This window comes from Ochotona curzoniae, unplaced genomic scaffold, assembly GCF_017591425.1.
Source record: "Ochotona curzoniae isolate NIBS_2020 unplaced genomic scaffold, NIBS_Ocur_1.0 scaffold_4506, whole genome shotgun sequence".
Lineage (NCBI taxonomy): Eukaryota > Metazoa > Chordata > Mammalia > Lagomorpha > Ochotonidae > Ochotona > Ochotona curzoniae.
Window position 1 is genome coordinate 37,958,485 of NW_024467119.1, and position 20,121 is coordinate 37,978,605.

At 39.8% G+C, this 20,121-nt stretch overlaps 1 protein-coding gene across 1 annotated transcript; it reads right to left on the reverse strand.

Moving 5' to 3' along the window:
- Positions 1-244: 244 nt before the first annotated feature.
- LOC121147408 (alcohol dehydrogenase class-2 isozyme 1) lies at positions 245-19,744 on the reverse strand. Its single transcript, XM_040967257.1, has 9 exons — positions 19,658-19,744; positions 13,842-13,943; positions 12,111-12,252; positions 10,967-11,054; positions 9,561-9,792; positions 6,576-6,836; positions 2,284-2,419; positions 1,694-1,829; positions 245-663 (listed from the first exon to the last, which is right to left on the reverse strand). Exons 1-9 carry the CDS (start codon positions 19,673-19,675, stop codon positions 639-641), a joined length of 1,140 nt encoding a protein of 379 aa, XP_040823191.1. The 5' UTR covers positions 19,676-19,744; the 3' UTR covers positions 245-638.
- Positions 19,745-20,121: the final 377 nt, after the last annotated feature.

Genomic DNA, 20,121 nt, shown 5'->3' on the forward strand with positions numbered 1-20,121 from the left:
TACAAAATCGAATGCATTGTAAATATTATAAAAAATGAAAATGTGGCTGTAATATGGAGGTAGAAATTTGATAGGATGATTTTTTTCTTTTCACATTTTTATAGATTTTTGAGGTCTGATTACTTCTCATCATAAAAACACTGTTTAAGTGAGGCTAAAAGAATAGCATTAAAAGGAGTTTTTAGCAGCAAAAGAATAGCTTACAGGAATATAGAAATTACATACCATTTGATGTACATATAAAATATTTTCCAGTAAGTATCTTTATTGTGGAAAGTTTCAACGTAGGTAAAAGTGGGTAATTAGTATAATCAAGCTTCATATATGTATCACCCAATCTAAAATATTATAGAATATGTTCAGTCTGTTTTTATTATCTCTTCATTCCCTGCTATCACCTCTCAGAGCTAATTTTAAGCAATCTATAAATACAACATTATTCATTCATAAGAACTGCATTATCTATAGTCATTTATCATGCAAACCATTAACATCACACTTACAGGTGCTGTATTAATGATAACATTTTATGGTAAGATATTAGCTGTAAACATTTATTTAAGCTTATAGGTTTCCTTGGTTCATCATTTTAGGGTTCATATTCAGTCATATGGTGTTCCAAATTGCTCTCGGCATCTTCAAAAGATCAGGACCGTTCGTATGCTGTTAATAAGAAATAAACTATAAGTGTAATTTTCATGATAAATTTAACTGAAATACGATTTTTTTGAGACCTTGTTTAAGCTTTCTTTGTAGACATCAAATTTGTTAGGCCTTAATTTTTTATCTTATCCTCTTCTATTCATACAGTATGTGAAATTTTATATATGGAGCTAGTAGGTGAAGGCAGGAAACAGAATTTTAAACCCTCATTCAGCCCAAACAGATTCTTGTTTCCCAGTGGAATTATATGGAAGTAAATTTTATTGAAGGAGACTTCAGTCTTAGAACAATCACTATTCTTGGCTTTTCCAGACCCAAGCTGGGCATCAAAGGAGTAGGTGACTACAAGCAAATAGGGGGATAAGCTAGGTAATTCCTAACTTCTGTGGAGTTGGCATGGTAGGAAGTTTTGTCCTTTCTTGAGCTACCTGTGCCAACATAGTGAATACACCTGGGAAATCCCTTTCTATGTGTTTACTTCGTACCTGTTTAGGCATCCAGGTAGTCTCATTGAGCTAGAGGGAAAGAGGAGATCCTACTAGGTACCTACCTAAAAGCATCTGTCTTCTCTCTGTTTACCAGAGAAACCTCCTTGGAGAATATGGGAGATTTATCTAATGACTAGTAAAGAAATAAAATTTCCCATTTGGATGCCACTTTGTATGTATTTTTGTGTTATATTCCTTAACTGAGAACTTTAGAAGAAAAGTGGGGTGGTAAAGGAGTTATGAGCACTAGAATCCAAGGCCCAAAGCCTCAACCTACTCTGAATTTGAGAGTTAGTTCTTAGGGGCCTCTTATGGAAGCCACCCTTTCTAGGAAGCAGCCCAGTACCAGTTACCTAAATTGGTAGTGAAAGTGGGAGTTACAGACTTCGAAGCTTCTCGCACCTTCCACTCCAATGGTCTTTCTTTAATCTTTTAAGTACATTTAATATCTCTGATGCAGAAGACCAGGAAAGACAAACCGGTTGTATCTTAACATTAAACAAAAATAAAACAATCTTCAAGGGTTTCTAAAATCCCTTTACCTTTTTCCTTGCTTTAGTAAATCCAGTGCCTCATTGATTTTGTCAAATGGCAGAGTATGGGTTACCAGTGTATCCAGATTGAATTTACCATTCTTGTAGTCAGAAACCAGCTTTGGGACAGTTTGTGCATCCCAACCTATAATTGGGTAAAAATGCCAAAAAATGAAAGAGATGGTCTATGGCATTAAGCAATTTCATCAGCATTTATGGAATATAAAATTAGGTCAGATTTGAGTGACTAAATAGGTTAATCTCCTTTCTTTTAAATTTTCAGTATGTACATCTAAAGAATTTTTAATAGGAAAAATCATGATGATTTTTTACATTAGAGAAAGAATTTATCAATTAACTAAAATTTCACCATTTGTGTTTTTTATTGGCTTTCGTCACTGCAAGTTGATTTTAAATTTGCAAGTTACAGTTATGCTTTTACATGAACTCTGCTAATTTTACATGATTGGTGTTTGTGTTATCTTTATATGTAATAGATATTCAATATTTAAATTATTTTCTTTGCCTGTCAGTAGTGCTTATTCTAAAAGTTTCAGTGTTATCAAGGAAATTAAAAACTATGAATAATAGAAACCTACCACCAAAGTTTGTTCCTTTTAAAGTACGGCCCATTATTAGTTCCATTGGAGAAATAGTCAATCCTTTGCTAGCTAAATCGACTCCAACGAAAACACAGCATCCCCAGCCTACTGTTACGCATTCTATTGCTGCTTTCTGGAAGGTACAATAAAGATGACCACTTGAGTATGTAGAAATGTAGAATATGAGCTTCAGTGTAGCCAGGAATACATTAGAGATCCAGTGTAGTACATTAGAGAAAATTCATCCAACTCTGCATATGAGATGATGAGATTCAAGCAAGTGAGGTTGTAGAATCATTATGTAGAGCTTCAATGCAATTTGAGGTTCAGTAGAAAAGAATGTAAAATAAACATCATATTTTATCCTGTATTAATACCAAAGATAACCTGAATCTGTGATGTGTTTACTATATATCAAAAGAACAACTTGGGGCTGATCCTGTGGCACACAAATAAAGCTACCATCTGCAGTGCTAGCATCCTACAGGAGTGCTGGTTCAAGTCCCAGATGCTCCAGTTCAAATCCAGCTCCCTGCTAATGTAACTGGGGAGTCAGTGAAAGATGATCCAAGTTCTTGGGTCCCTGCAGCTATGTGAGAGATGCAGAAGAAGCTCCTGTATCCTAATTTTGGTGTGGTCCATTCCTGGCTGTTGTGGCCTTTTAAGGACTGAATCAATAGATGGAAAGTCTCTATCTCTTTATCTTTTCTCTTTCTCTTGTAGCTCTTTGAAATTTAAGTTTTTATTTTAAGACATGTGCATAGATGGTGTTAGGAAAAAATATATAAGCTATTCTGAACTTTAATCAGTAAGTTTTTGGTGATCCACCGTGGATATGCGCTAAGATATTTACAATTTGGAGGTTTAGGAGCAAAATCTGAAGTTGTGAAAAAAGGTTGAATAAGTAGCTGTTCACCATAGTCTGGGAAATAAGGCTCACTCTGATCCATAGATACTGCTCAGTGGGTTCAATCAATCAGAGATAAAAAATATTCTAGGGGTGGACCTTTGCACTTGCTTTTAAGATTCCTACATCACACATGTCACTACCTGGGCTTAATGCCTGGTTTTGGTTCCACAGACCATATTCTTGCCAATGTAGACTCTGGGAGCTAGTGGTGAGATTTCAAGTAGTTGATTTCCTGTGACCCATGTGAGAGAGAGCTGTATTGAATTCTTAACTCTAAGCTTTGGATATCCCTAAGGGATATCCCTGGGGAGTAAACTAGCAGATGAAAACTCTTTGCTTCTCAAGAAAATTTTTTGGAAATAAAAAAAATGATATCACATAGAAAAATAAAATAAAATAAAAATGAGAAAATGGCCACATAGACATAGAAAAGTTTTCCTTGTTTTAGTCCCTAGATAAAACAGCATGACAAATATTTGCATAGTAATTGCATAGAATATAGTAGGTGCTAACTGTATAACATTTTAAGTATTATTAATAAAGATTAGCCTACTATATAAGTATAGTTTATATAGTTCCACAAATGTTAATTTACAAATAATTGTAACTATATATATGTATGAGTTTTATTTAATATTTTCTCATATATTATACCTAGATTATATTAAATATTAAATATTAATATAATATAGTTAAATTGAATAAGTTTGTTTCTGTTTATTATCTTGTGCATACAATTTTGTATGTTTTACAAAAGAATTTTGTAATTTAGATAATGTGATTGCCCTTTTATTTAACATAATAGTTGAAGTGAGCATTAATTAATGTTATTAAACAATAAAATCAAATCAATTAAATTAAAATAGATAAATGAAAGTAAAATAAGTTGCTTTGTTAATTCAAATCAAATAAAAATAATTAAATTAGATCAGTGAATAGGATGTGGGGTGGGCTGAGCTGCAATGGGAAGAGAGGGAGGACCGGGCAGGGCCAAGCAAACCTCAACTCAGAAGGAAGAACAGAAATCAGGATGGAGCACAGGTCATGCTGAATTAGACTCTTACACTGACTGGTCTGCCTGAGCCAGGGATACTAGGCCTGGGAATAGGCTCGGTTGGGGAGCTGTGAGAGTATACCCTTGCTGGGTTGGGGTTCCCATTGGAGAATGTGGGGGCCAGTATGGGGGCTGCATTCGGGTCTGGATATGGCTGCAATCTCCCTTGGCACAAGTGTTGACTGGTGCTGGGCGCACCAAGATAGGCTAGACGCCAGCACCATCTAGTGCTCTGGAGAACCTGGGTAGATGTAGGATGAACTAAAATAGGTCTCTTTGCCTACTGAGCTATGTGTGAGCAGTGCCTGGGTATGGACAAACCTTGGCTGGGCTAAAACATCCAACAGTAAGAACTGGAATGGATTGAAGGCCAGCAAGGAGAGCTGGCTCATGGACCCGCCAGTATGCACAAGATGAGGCACAGGGAGAGGTTCTGATGGAACAGTTTGGGAAACTCCTCTGTCGAGACACAATCCCTACAGGTGAGCGCAAGAACCACGATATGGAGCAACCCAGACCAGGCCAGAGAAAGATACCCACCAGCATACATTTGGCATAGGTCAGTGCCAGACCAGGCTGAACCAGTTCATATCACCCGCTGGTGAATCCAAGCACCAGAACAGAGTGTGGGTTGGGCCAGGTTCAGTCATAACACAAACCAGAACATATTATGGAATGCCAAGGTGAGGTGAGCTGTACCAGATGTGGCCGAATTGCCCAAACAGCACACGGTGAGAACCTGGGATGGAGGGGGCAAAGATGGCAGGGGTAATGTGGGCTCCCCTGCTGGACAACCACTCCCACTGCAGAGCGTGAGTTAGGATGGGGGCAGACCAGACCAGGCAGGGCTACAACACCTGAGGGCCTCATGTGAACTGGATCAGGGAAAAGCCAGGTTGGGCTGACTGTTCTGACTGGTGCAAGTAAAAATTTGAGTGAGGGCTGACTGGGCTTTGCTGAAACATCAGCTGGCAGATGTTGGCACTAGGGACTAAGTCTGTCAAGTTAAATTCCAGAATCACCTGGAGAGTGCATAGCTGGAGTGGGAGTAGGGAAATAGTGGGCTCCTCCCTCTTGGGTTACCACTCCCACTGGAGGGCACGAAAACCAGGACTGGGACAGGGGTGGCTAGACAGAAAGACACCCGCCAGTATGTGTGTGGGCTGGATATCAGGGTTGGTTGGGTTGCACTAGGCTTCAATGCCCATTGACATGTAGGAGAGCTAAATAGGATGTGGGACAGACTGAACAAGTCTGCAGTACATACTGGTAAGCATGGGAACCAGGGTAGGGAGCAGGCCTGGTGGGGGTTATGGGTAATTGCCCAACTAGGCTGCATCTCCCCACTGGTTTGAGGGCTGAGTATGAGGAGGTGGGCAGAATCGGGCTGGACTGCAACACCCATCAATTCGCGTGGAAGACAGGGCTGGAAACAGAACCAACCCAGCAATTGTAACCACCAGCACGTGCATAAGCTGACTGAGGCGACAAACTCTGCAAGCACACACAAAAAACAGGTCTGGGATCAGCTCAGATAAAGTTTCTTTGGGGATCCCTCCAACTGAACTGCTGATCTCAGAATCCCAACCATGAAGAGACTGTCAGCCAGTGGATTCTGCTTGAGCAGGACCCTCGGAGCATGCTTTACATCAGGTACCTGAGATGGATGGAAGGCTGGGTGGGGCCTCTTCCTTTGTTTTTCTCCGGACCCCAGATACAGGGAAAAAATGGTATTACTGTGGAAACAATGGTCTTAACACTTTCTTGTAGCCCTTGACCCTTTGTACCCTAATCAACTAAGTAAGATTATAAAAATAAAAAATAAATATAGTAATAAAAAATTAAATCAGTAAATTAAGTAGTTAAGCAGAGCACTTAATCAAATCAACTAATCAATCAAGTTATTTAATCAATTAGAAATGAATAAACTTTCCAGAATATTGTTTCCAAATAGGAAAATGGATACAAAATCAGAAAAATACTTTCTAGTGTAATAAAGTTGAGATTCTCAAAGTGATCTCAGATTTTTTTTTGAAAATTTATAGGTAATATTGATACAACTTCTTAACATAAATAATGTTGATATGGCTTTTTAATGTAATGCTAATATTGGCATTTGAGGGACACATCAGTGGGAATCAAGAAATGTATAGTTGAAGGATTAGAACATGATTTGCAGCAGACAGTTCAACTTCCTTGTTAACATGTTGACAGAATTAGAAAAAATGATTGTAATTGCTTTGATGAACATGATCTATCCCTGTACCATTATTGGATGACCATAGAACAAACTAAAACTAAGATCCAAGAGAAAGATATACATACCATGACTTCTGATCCACCTGCACAGTCAATAGCAAAATCCACACCTCCATTGGTCATTTCAACAATGACATCCTGGACAGGCTTACTCAGTTCTTTAGGATTGAGGCAGTCAGTGGCTCCCAGGGCTTTGGCTTTTGCAAATTTGTCACTGTTGATATCAATGGCTATGATTCTGGAAGCTCCTGCTGTTTTACAACCTATTATAGCAGAAAGACCTACACCTCCTAGGCCAAAGACAGCACAGGTAGACCCAGGGGTGACCTGTAGGCAGGAAAATTATAAAGTAACTATTAAAGCAGCTGGTATTGCTTTTTAAGAGGGAGGATGATATGGGGGCATGGATATATGAATAAAAGGCTTGTGGTTATAAAACTGTATCACAAATGAAGGAAATCAACCAATCTGAAATGACTGTTATTCAGTTTGGTGAATTATTTCAGAGCTATGCTTCATGGACAACAGCTGGTATCATACTGAATGGGAAAAAAACTGAGAGCATTCCCTTTCAGTTCTGGAATAAGACAAGAATGTCCACTTTCACCTCTCAAAGTATAGTACTGTGATTCCTTTGTAATTTGCTGTATTTAGGTAAAATGGTTAATTTGTATTCAATTCTTGCTAATTATCCGTTGTCTGTGTTCTAGAGTATATCTAGAGTATATTATCTCAAAAGCTGAAACAAAGTAGAGGGAAAGGGAGGATTTTAAGTTTTAAAAAAGAGAAAGCTGGACCCAGCAGCGTGGCTTGGCGGCTGAAGTCCTCGCCTTGAATGCCCCGGGATCTCATATGGGCGCTGGTTCTAATCCTGGTGGCTCTGCTTCCCATCCAGCTCCCTGCTTGTGGCCTGGGAAAGCAGTCAAGGATGGGCCACGGCTTTGGGACCCTGCACCCGTGTAGAACGCCAGGAGGAGGTTCCTGGATCCTGGCTTTGGATGGGCACAGCATTGGCCATTGCGGTCACTTGGGGCGTGAATCATCGGATGGAAGATCTTCCTCTCTGTCTCTCCTCCTCTCTGTATATCTGACTGTCCAATAAATAAATAAATCTTTAAAAAAAAGGAGAAAGCTGTGGTCAAAACTCTGGTGTTGATTATACTATCTAAGAAACACTGTAGAAGCACAGGAACTAGATAACAAGGAGTTCAGAAGAGGAGAGTGAAAGTTCTTTCTTGAGTCATCAGTGCTGCGTAGGAAAGAATGGTCAAATGTCTTGACTGTTATTTCAGCTGCTAATTCTAGTGCATACCCCCAAACAGCTTTCAGATTGTAATTTGTTTTCGCATAAAATTTTCATTTTCTTACTAATGAATTATTCAAGGAGTGAATAAGTCATTTGAGGAAGAAAATATGCTGATAGCAAAGTGAAATATTTCTGTCTGCCTCACAGATGAAATTTTCAGTGAAAAGTCATACTTCAATACTTTGGCTACAAAATCAGCTTCTTATGAACTCCACTGGATTATAAACCTGAGGATAGATCCTCATGAAGATGCTTTAAGAATATCAGATGTTGGGCCCGGCACGGTGGCGCAAGTGGTTAAGGTCCTCGCCTTGCACGCCCGGGATCCCATATGGACACCGGTTCTATTCCCGGCAGCCCCGCTTCCCTTCCAGCTCCCTGCCTGTGGCCCGGGAAAGCAGTCCAGGACGGCCCAAAGCTTTGGGACCCTGCACCCGCATGGGAGACCCGGAAGAGGCTCCTGGCTTCGGATCGGCATAGTATCGGCTGTTGCGCTCACTTGGGGAGTGAATCATCGAACGGAAGATCTTCGTCTCTGTCTCTCCTCTCTGTATATCCGCCTTTCCAATAAAAATAAAAATAAACCTTAAAAAAAAAGAATATCAGATGTTCCTGGCTTTACCAAATAATTTCTTGAAAACTTTTGATGTTCCTGTTAAGTGCCACACATGGTGATGAGCTCTGGGGATATCACAATAGGCAATAGTTTTTGTTGTTAAGTAACAAAAAGTAGAATAGAATCGAAATAATGAAGAATTTATTCACAGTGTGATGAAAATGAATACAGGAAAATGGGATGGTGATCATTGCCTGTCTGAGTGGCTGAATGAAGCAGGATCCATCAGAAAGCGATATCCAATTAAAATCTTCTCTGCATTTTGGATGGAAGGCAGGGATGAAGCACTCACAGTTCACTGTGACGAGCTTTGGAAACACGCAACCTGATACTGAGGGGCCTGCAGTTCAGGCAGAAGCAGGGAGCAGTGCAGCCTGCTAAGGAAATGTATCTAGCCCCAAGGGAACATGATATAACCCAAGACGAATGAAAATTAAAAAAAAATTTTTAAACACAGTGTCTTTGCACTTTGCAGTTTTGAGCCAGGGCATAAAACTTGATGTCAGAGAGGTAAATAAGGCTGTTTGCCCATTCAGGAAATTCTTTTACATATGACCTAAAGGTTTTGTTAGAACTTTAAAATTCTAACCTGGGATTTTAGGGATACATCATGCTACTATTAGGACCCCTAGCAAATATCCTCCCTTGAAGCCAAGGGCTGGGAAGAGAAGCAGAGATGAGTTCTTGCTGAGGAAGAGGAATCCTTAGCATCTGTGAGAAAGCCTGGGTGATTGTGTAGAGATGGTGAGGATCTCTGTAGCTTCTGATGTCCTTTGACCAAGGGGCTGATCCAGGAGGAATAACCATATCTAGGACTCATCATATTTGAATTTAAATATGTATTTAAATTAGGGACAATAAACTATCTAATAGTAATTAAGATTGCTGGCTGTCAACTACCTGCTGCTGCCTGTTGGGCCAGGTGTTATAAACATGTGATTCCCTTATCTCCGTTAGTATTTGTACTAGTTGTTATTCCACAGAGGTAAAATAACTTGCTTCAAATGATAGAGTTAAAAAATTACATAGTCAGAATTTGAGTGAACAGAACAATGAACTGTCAGCTCCTTTACATCACATTACTTTCTCATAACTTCTGCTACACAACCCTGTGTGTTTAACCATTTACCTTGGCAGTGTTGATTGCAGCTCCATAGCCAGTAGAAAAACCACATCCAAACAGACAAACTTTTTCTAAATTTGCGTCATCATCTATTTTGGCAACATTAACATCTCTTACTACAGTGTACTGAGAGAAGGCACTGACTCCAAAGAAATGGTAAATTGATTTTCCTTTGCAGGTAAACCTGCTGGTTTTGTCTTCCATTAGTTCTTGTTCGATTAAAGGATTTTTACCTTTACTAGAAAATTTAAAAAAAAAGGAGAAATGAGGAAGTTGGTAATTTTTTCTGGAGGGAGATGCTACCTTTTTTTTTATGTTACTGGCCCATTTTATTTTTCCATTGCTGATGTCCTAATTATCTCTCTAGCTCTCTTTCTTCTAAATTACTGTTTATGCTGCAGTTCCAAAGGCTCTGGGATTTCCCATCCCTTTCCCCAAATCCCCTCCCTCCTACTGATTTCCCCTCTAGTATTACAATGGGTAGTCTGTCATGAATAGTTATAAGTCCATTATTCCACTATTGAAGTGTTTCCTGATATTGTAGGCATGAACAATGGGACATACTATCAAATTCTCTCCCTTTTTATGATATTAGAAAGCATTATGGTTATTATCTAAATCAATCATTTCACTAAAGGTTTATAATAAATGTTTCTTAATTCATTGAACACCTATGACAACCTTATGAAGCAAGCATGATTTTTAACCTCATGTTGGAAATGTGGAAATTAAGGCACAGTAGTAGATTTGAGTATTGTAGGTTCAACCTTATGAATAGTTTCAGATAGCTTTATTGACAAATTGTATTATATTCTAAGTAAAGTTAAAACAAAGAGATTAAGACTTAGAGTTTGGTGTTGTACTCACTAATTTCAAAGCTAACTCCTAAGTGTTTTAAGAAGTCTCTGGGGAAATAACTGTGATTTATTGTCTCCTCCTTGTAGAAGTAACTACTATTTTAGTGATCTATTTATAATTTCTCTGCATATGTGTGTGCCATAAGCAACTTGCTGTATTGTTCTTATATATAAAACCTTAGTGAAAATGTCTATCAGCCACTTTCTTCTTTCTTCTTAACATTTTTATGTGAATTATTATGTGTTGATGTTTGTAGTTCAAGTTCAGTGATATTTAGTGTTTTGTTACATTACAATGGCAATTTATTAATCCACTTTTAAAATTTATAAATATTCTTGCTATTTTGAAATGCTGGTTATTACTAACAGTGTTGCTGTGAAACATTCTAGCATATAGCTTTTGTATATATTTGCAACATGATCTTATGTACACATTGCAGTAGAATTGGTGGATGAAAGGCTAGCATCTCTTCAAGTCCATTTATATATTTGAAATGTGCTATCCAACATCATTTATGAATATGTACCCTATTACTAACAATGCAAAGGGCTTACCAGAATTTTTCACACAAGTTTGTGAGTGGACTCAGGCAGAACTTGCATTTTCCACAATAAGGTGTATAAATTGGAATCACTTTGTCACCTAGAAAGAAAGACTATTTATTAGATGGTACCTAAGGTGTTGCTCATAGTTGGACAACAGTGAATGTATGAGTGAATAAATATTGCCATTCTTTATCATATATGTTTTAATGATGAGAAGAAAGCAAACATGGCTATAATATCAGGTTTCTTTACAAGATATTAGATTCTCTGCCTATACAATACTGCACATTTTTGCACACAGTCATATACACATACACACAAACACACATATACCCAGTTATACTGTTCAGCATTCAAGCAACTGTTCATCATTCAAGCAATAAATTGCTGCTCACAGCATTAGGTGCAGAGTCCTGAGACTCTGTTGTCTTTGAACCTCTGTGTTGTAATTATATTTATTTTATTTATGAACACCCAGTACAGACCAGAACATCCTTAGGTAAATGATGAAAATTAATTGGATATAGGAAGTAAACTTTACATGATTGTCTTGTTTAACCATTAGATTGACTTTTGCGTCCCACATTTGCCACTGGTTAAATTCAAGTCCAAATTTATAATGGTTTCTGTCCTTTGAAAATTAAGGTGATGACAATTTGTATTTAGTGTTAATTTAACACTTCTTATGTGGCAGGCACCATCTTAACTGCTTCCATGTATTAACTTACATGGTTCTCAGAATCACACTCCAAGATAAGTACCATTATTATTCTATTGTAGGAAACAGGAACTGATAGATGTCATAGAAAACTGACATAACTGGCCAAGAACTCTTAGTAAACAACACAGCTGTGACTACAGGGTTAAATTTATTACATTGCTTTATGAATACAGAGTAATTTTTAGGATCAGTATTTAAGAAAAATTACTCTGTATTTGAATATAGATTTAAATTAAATCATGATTGATTCATCCTGTTTTTCAACGAAGGCTACATTACTCACTGTGATAGACTGTGTATATTAGGTATTTTTTTTTGAAAGATGGTGCTGCTATGTGAATAGTAATCAAGTATAGCATGCAGATCCAAAAGGGATATTACTACTGAAATAACCTGGCATATCCATTGATTTGGAATCAGATATTAAAGTACCTGGTTTGACGTTGGTCACTCCTGGCCCAACACTTTCAACAATTCCTGCACCTTCATGGCCCAGGATAACTGGAAGAAAAGCCCCTTCAAATGTGGGACTAATCACATGGCTATCAGTACGACATAGGCCAGCAGCAATTATCTAGAAAGCAATCACAAACTTGATTATGTTTCTGTTGTTATATTTTTGGACTGGATGTTATAAATTATCTTGTGGTCTGATATCATCTTGAACCACTTTGATGCTCCTATAATCCCATAAGAATTACAATATGGAAAAAATAGAATAAAGATGTTTAGATTCTTTTCCACTTGCAGTATATCATGGCCTTCTGCCTTTCATTGTTGTTAGAAACTTATGAAAAGTGATAAAATTGGCAATTATTGTCTCCTGGATAGGAAAAAGAAAAGGCAATTGGAAATTGTTTAATATTAGAAGATGGAAAGAAATGGGTTTCTGCAGAATGTTAACTTTTGTTGAGACTTCATGAAATGAAGAGGCAATAAACCTTTTATAGATTGTAGATATCAACTAAAATTACCTAAATTAATTACTAATGTATTTCTGTATTATTTGTTCTTTAAGATCCTGTTCATGATGACGCATCATTCATTTTCCTATATCAAGCAAACCCGTAAAGTGGTGATCTTGAGGAAAATTAAGGCTGACCAGAAATGAAGAAAATGAGACAGTTGAAATCACTCTGCTTATTGCAGTCCCTTCTCCCTGTGGTTGCAGTCTCGTGCCCTCCTCTGGGCATTCTGGACACTGGTGTCACCCAGGACAGCCCTTTGGGTTTCCTCTCTCCCTTGTTTTGAACCTAATTCTCTGTCATTTTTTAAGCGGCAGTCGTAGAACATAAGAAAACCTGACATCCTAATCCAAAGGAATTGCCTTGTTTGATTCTTGTGTTGGTGATATGTCTTCAGCTAGTTAAACTAAATTTTAATTTTATCAGATAACATTACAGAAACAATTAATGATTTATCATTCCTGGGGAGAGTACCTATTCTTACCTGAATATGAAATTATAAGTTTTTCAGAGTGGAAACTCCAAGCAAAACTAAATCCCCCCTCAATATAAGCAGAATCTTCATTCCTGACTGTCTCTTTGTGCAAGGAGTCCTTGCCTGCCTTTTATCAAAAGGACTTCACTGGCTTAAGTGAGTGATCATTTGGCATTACAGGCTTCTAATCACAAGACTCTAGGAATCATTTGCTTCTCCAGTAGTTAAGAACCTACCTGGCCAGTATTGACTGGGGGACTTTCATTTGGGGAAAGTTCTGGTGAAGATGTAACTAGCTTCATGCAACTGTCAGATAGGCTGGAGCCCACCATAAATTCCCTAAAAATCGTAGCATTGCTGACCAATGAAAAGAAAGGTCACAGACTTCACTGACCAACCAGGACCCTTGCACACATGGAACTCTCACTTTCTATATGAACCTTCACCCCTAACTCAGGGAGCCTGGGAATTAAGCAATAACTGCCTGCCTCATTGCTTTGCGCTTTACAATAAATGCCTACTTTCTTTTGCCATCCAATGTCAGTGATTGGTTTTCTGTGTGTTGGGCAGGCAGATCCTGTTCGGGGATTCCACAATTCCTCTAACCAGTGTTGGGTATTCAGCAACACAAGGTCTCCCAGTCATTCCATACAGGATTGAATTTCCAGAAACTAATTTTGTGTTTATGGTCCAATCTGTCCAAGCCAGATAGTTGCTACTCACCTGAATTCGAACCTCATGAGCCTTGGGAGGAGCTACCTCAACCTCTTCAATGGAAAGGGGCTTTCCTGCTTCCCAGGCAACGACTGCTTTGCATTTAATAACCTGAACAAAAGGTGGAGGTTAGGGGGTGGAGGAAAGAGAGAGAATTAGAGAGTGGGTAAAAGATTAGAGAGAGAGAATCATAGGAAAAAATTTTAAAAACCTGTAATATCATAATTTCATCAAACATATTTTGCTCCTGAATGTGGTATATTATTTTGAAGACAAATTATTTTAAAAAACATTTATATAAATATATTTATATATATATTTAATATTGTTTGCATAGTTGAGAAGGATGTATGCCCATGTGAGCCTCTGATTAGGGTTGAGGAATGGGGGAAGGTGGGTGGGACAAATGTTTCAGTTCTTTTTTTTTTCTTCTGCCAGTGGGGATTGGAGGGAAGGGAAAGAAACCACTTCCTGATGCCAGACTACATTAGCACTCGACAATGGGGGCAGGGCTGGTCATTTGATGACATCTTAGAGACCCCAGGGAAGAATGTAATTTTGAGACATCATTGGCTCTGTTGCACCAGAGTTGAGAAATTCTTTCTAAGGTGAATTGGCTGACCAAGTCTACCTTGTATCTTGTATAGATCCAGACATTTGCTACAAAGTTTAACCTGTTACGCTTTCCAGAAATGACTATTTTAAAGGAAAACAAAACTTAACTGAAACTTAACTGAAAAGATGTGTACTTCCACATTATGTTTTTTTTAAAGATGAAAGGTATATTAAAGTTTATCCTTGATTTTTTTTCATAGCAAATTTATTTTATTGTAGAGTTCACAGGGTTTGGTTGAGAACCAAAAGTAGTTTCTTGACTGTCATTTGTAATTAACTCTGAATTACTCAGAATGTTATTGCCAAGCCAAAGATTTATTAGCCACTAGAAGTACAGATTTTAGTCTAGCAGTTTTTTCACTTGTCTGCTTTTGAGATTAAAGTTTGCCCAAAAGCCACTGAATAAAAATGTGCCTTTTATTAAGATTCTTTTTTTTAAAATAAATTTTTATTTTGACATTCTTTACATAGTTAATTAGGGTAAGAAGGTTCAAGGGCTACAGGAAAGTGGATAATACTAGTATGGTTTCCATATTGTTACCTTCATGTTTAAAGGGGGGTATTAAGGAAGAAGGCCCACCCAATTTCCCACCCTCCCCAGGTCCCGGATGTAGGGCATGCTCTGAGGTTCTTGCTCCAGTGGTTTTGATATTGCAACAGTTATGAATTGCTGTCAATCTTGCCACTCCAAGCACTATGAGGTCTTTGAAAAATCCACTGATTGACATAGTCCATCATAGCTGAGATGGTTGGTTGACCTGTTCTGTCTTCTCTCTTTTCTTCGTTAGGGTTCTGAGTCCAGCATTTAGATTAGGAAGATCTCCAAAGAAACTTCTTGTATGTGCTAACAAGTACAGGGCCTGGCACCGTCCATCGCCCCAATCAGCTGGTGGTTGCAATTGCTGGGTTGGTTCTGTTTTCACTCCCGACTTCCATTGGAACCAATGGGTGTTGCAGTCCAGCCTGGTTCTGCCCAGCACATACTTGGCCCTCACCTAAACCAGTGGGAGCTGCAGCCTAGTTGGAGCGACCCACAATAACCCCCACTAGGCCCACCCCCTACCCTGGTTTGCCAGTAAGTGTAGCAGTAATCCAGTCTGTCCCACACCCCATTCCACCCCTGCGACTATCTTAGTTTTATGTCCTCCTGTGGAAGTGGTAACCCAAGAGGGATGAGCCCACTATTTCCCTCCCAGGCCTCTCCCACTCCCAGATTCCAACTGATGCTGTGTCTAAGCCCAAACAACCCTTGCCCACTTTAATTTTGTTTGCACCAGTAGGAATAATCCGCCCAGCCCGGCTTTTCTCTGATCTAGTCCACATGAGGCGCACAGGTGTGGTAGCTCTGCCTAGTCTGGTCTGCCCCCATCCCAGCCTATGCTCCTCTTACGGAAGTAGCTGTCCAGCAAAGGAACCCTCCCTTATTCCCCTGCTAGCTCTGCCCACTTCCTTTCTTGTTCTCAGGCTGGTTGGGCGCTGCGGACCCTTCCGGTACAGGCAACCTCACCTTGGCATTCCATATTGTGCACTAGTCTTTGTTGCGACTGAACCTGGGTCTACCACACTGGTGCCTGGATTTGCCAGTGGATGACGTGGACAGATTCAGCCTGGTCTTGCCCCCACATCTGCCAATTGTATGCCAGTGTGTGTAGCTTTCCATGGCCTTTTCTGGGCTGTTTCCTATCATGTTTCTTGTGCTTACCTGCCGGGTGTGTGTCCTGCCAGAGGAGTTGCTCAGGCTCCTCTATCAGAACCTCTCCCAATGCCAGGTTTCACGCTTACCAGTGGGTCCATGAGCCAACTCTACTCAGTCCACCTCCTGTCATAGCAGGAACTGTGGCTTTTCCTGACTGGCCTTCCACCCAATCTGGTTCTTGCTGTTGGATGTTCCAACCCAGCCATGGTTTGTCCATACCCACATATGGTTCACACATGGCTCAGTAGGGGTTTGAGACCCTGCCTAGTCCATTGCACATCTGCCCTGGTCCTCCAGAACACCAGGGAGAGTCAGGGTCCGGCCTGGTTCAGTGCATCCAATCCCAGTCCACACTTGTGCCAAGGGAGACTACAACTGTTTCCAGATCAGAACGCAGCCCCCCTTTCAGGCCACGGGCCTCTTGGTGGGAACCTCAGCCCAGCTAGGTTTGTCCCCTTTGTTCCCCAACCGGGTCTGTTCCCAGCCATAGATCACTTGCCTGCCAGTGGTTGCTCTGACTCAGCTTGGCACAGCCCCTCCCCTGTCCCGAATTCTGCCTTAGACACTGTGGCTTAGTGTCCCTGGCTCCCGCAGACCAGTAGATACAAGAGCCTAGCTCGGCATGACCTCTGCTCCCTCCTGGTTTCTAGTTTTACTTGTGGGCTAAGTTTTGCTCAGTCGTGCCTGATCTACTCTGTTCCATTACCAGTTGACACATTGGCCAGCTGTTGGAGCTACTTTTGCAGGACAAGCCCCAAGCCATAGCTTCTGCATGGACTGGTATTTGGTGCTCAGCATTATTAGTGATTACAAGGTTTACAAAGGAAGAGTTACTGCCTGTTTCAGGTCCAAGAAGCACAATGGGTTCAACCTGGAGCTAATTAGGAAGCGACTCAAAGAACCAAATCCCCAGAGCTGCCTGGCCGGGCAGCCAGCAGGCAGAGCCTGGCACCAAATGGCTCAATGGCTGCCCAGGAAGGCCTCACCACGTGCACATGGTGGCTGTTATCTGGGATCCAGGCATGAGACGCCCTGTCCTGAGACCCACCAGCTGCCGGAAGGCTGCTGGAGGTTTAAATTCCCACGCCCAAGGTCGCGCCCCTCCCAAATCCCATTCACCACCCAATGAGGGCAGCGGGTGGGTTCCAGACCTGCCCAGTCCCGGAGACCTCCCCCCTCGGTCTACTCACCCCGAAGGAACCCAGCAGGCCCGGGGAACAGCTCACCATGTGCACATGGTGGCTGTCCGGGATCCAGGTATGAGACGCCCCGTCCTGAGACCCACCTTATTAAGATTCTTAAACTCCCCTTCTAGGCTACAGTTCCTGCTGATGAGCCTAAGAGTAGAAAGACACAAAAATTTCATCCAAGCTAATAGAGGACTTCAAATACCTCACTGAAAGTTGAAAAGCAGAATGAGTTAAAGAGCTCTCAAGGCCAGGCCTTGCAGCAAATGATTAAATCTGTGGGTATATTGAAATAGATCTGGTCAGGCAATAGACTTTAGAAGGATTTTCTCAACCCTGGTGCAATGAAGTTGACTATATGTTAGAACTATCCTGACTACTCAAGTAGCATCCTTAGAACATTCTTCCCCATATTAGTGTTTCTATGGACTGCTTCTAGACCAAACCCACATGTTTGCCTATAGGTGTGGCAGCCCAGCCAGGTCTGGCCCTCCCTCTGCCCCAGCTCTTTCAGTTAGTAGCAGGATCTGTGGCCTACAGGGGGATTTCCCATTTTCTCCTACCTGGCCCTCTCCAAGCAGTAGCTATTGTGTGCAGCAGTGGGTGTTGCTACCTAGACTGACATAGCTGGCCCTATTCCTAGCACTCACCAACAGGTTCTGCAGCTTAGCCCAACTTGTCTGCGCCCATTTTGGCTCTCAGTAATGGTTACTAAGTCTAGTGCAGCTTGGCACACCCCAAGAACTCACCGTACCACCTCCAGCTCTCTGAATAAACTGATATATGTTGCAGTCTCACAGAGGCAAGCCTATGGGTCTCCTACTGAATCTGCCCCCAGATACAGTTCTGTCATATTCTCCTGGGTGCTGTTGCCCAGCCTGCTGGGGCCCACTTTCTGCTCTGATATTTGTGGGCAGGTACTATGGCCTAACACAGCTGGGTATGGCCCCCAGCTTTGCATGCACCAGAAGACCTTGAGCAAGGCTATTTAGCCTAGCCCAGGTCTCTCATTTGGGCAGGTGCCTAGGCCTGACCCAAAATATTCTCTGGTTTTCCCCTTTTAAACCACCATGTTTTAGCTCAGTCTGTGGAAGTTCCCAGAAGTTATTTCTCCTCTGTTAAACACGCCCTCCACCACTCTTACTCCAATATATCCCTAGACCTCTTTCCCTGGGCAATCCCAATCCTTATCTGGGAGCCAGTATGGTATGTTCTAACTTGACATTCCCTGCCTTACCCACATATTATTATTTTTAAAAAGTCATATTCTGGTTTTCTGAGACAGTTAACACAAATTTAACATTAATCAAGCTGCTTTTTTCCCCAGCAACATAACACTTACTTACAGCTGATTAATTTTTTTGCTTTTATAAGAAATTTAGCACCCAATGAAACTGTCAATAAAATGCTGGATTTTATGCCATTCTGTATACTTTTACAATGTTAGGATATACTTAAATAGAAGAATGATGGACTTGTGCTGAAGGACTAGACTATAGTTATAATATCAGGGAAAGCAGTGTGGGGGAGTTGAAGGGGAAATTCCTTTTAGCCTAATCAACTCTATAATAAAAAATGAAGAATTAAAAAAAATTAAGCAGAAGTACATGAAAATAATTGAAACATCTAGGACTCTGTAATTCTTATATAAATTTTTTCCAGCCTCAAGTTGTATTTTGTGCTCCCAAAAGAAATTAAAAATAACAAACCTGTGATCCTTCATTTTATAATAATTATTTTCACTTCTGGTATGATTTGCTATGAATTTTTGACCATGTGAACATATATTTTTCAGTATGAAAAATTGTTATGAAATTTTGAATTGTATTTTTGGATATTAATATTGTTACAAATGAAATGTATGTATCAATTAGAGGCAATTTCTGAATCCAGTTAAAATAAAACAATATTTACGTATAGTTTTATCACTCATTTCATGTTTTTGATTTAAGTCATTTTAAGTATCTCAAATTATATCATGAAGTATGAAGTAATTAACTTTTTAGTCCACTTTTGAATACTGCTTGTAACACATAAACATTTCCATATTCTTCTCCAGTATTATTTCCAACAAACATGTTTTATTTGATATATTTTGCATAATTTCTTAAGCCTTCTTTTTTCTGCTCATTTAAATAATTTTGATCGAATACTCTTATAGCAAACATTTTACAGATCCACAGTTATTTATTTCCTTTGAGCAAATTTCTAGCATTTGGGCTACTTATATGCTTTTAATCAACTTTCCTCAAAGTAAGCAACTTTCAACAAACATACAAAGACATAAAATTATACAAATAGAATGAAGATAGAACTTATTTCCTTACTTTGCCCTTGGTTCCCATTTTTTTCCTTTGGAAAACTTGCTAGTTTCTGATTTGAAGAGCCTTTTTTTTCCCCCTGCAAGGTGCTCTGTGTCCTGTAATGAGCTATCTGAATAAATACCATTCCTGCTGTCTTATTCTCCAATCACATAGCTCTGTCTACTTCCTGCCACTGAATTTGCAGTATCGTATTTCAGCTGCAAGCTCTTTGACCCAAGCCAGCCTCACGTGTTTTTTAAACTGTTTGCTTTTTTTTAAATTGTGGTATACTAAATAACGGAGAGCAGTATTTTAATCATGTAAGAATGAGTTTATGAATAATTAAGGATCACATTTGGGTGACCATTTGTAAAAAGTAGAGTGTGCTGTACTGGTTGTTAAATATTTGAGAAGTGCTATTGCCAGGTCTTTTGCTGTTAATACAGATGAGATTACAATGTGACTGCACCTACCAGCACTGTTTATCT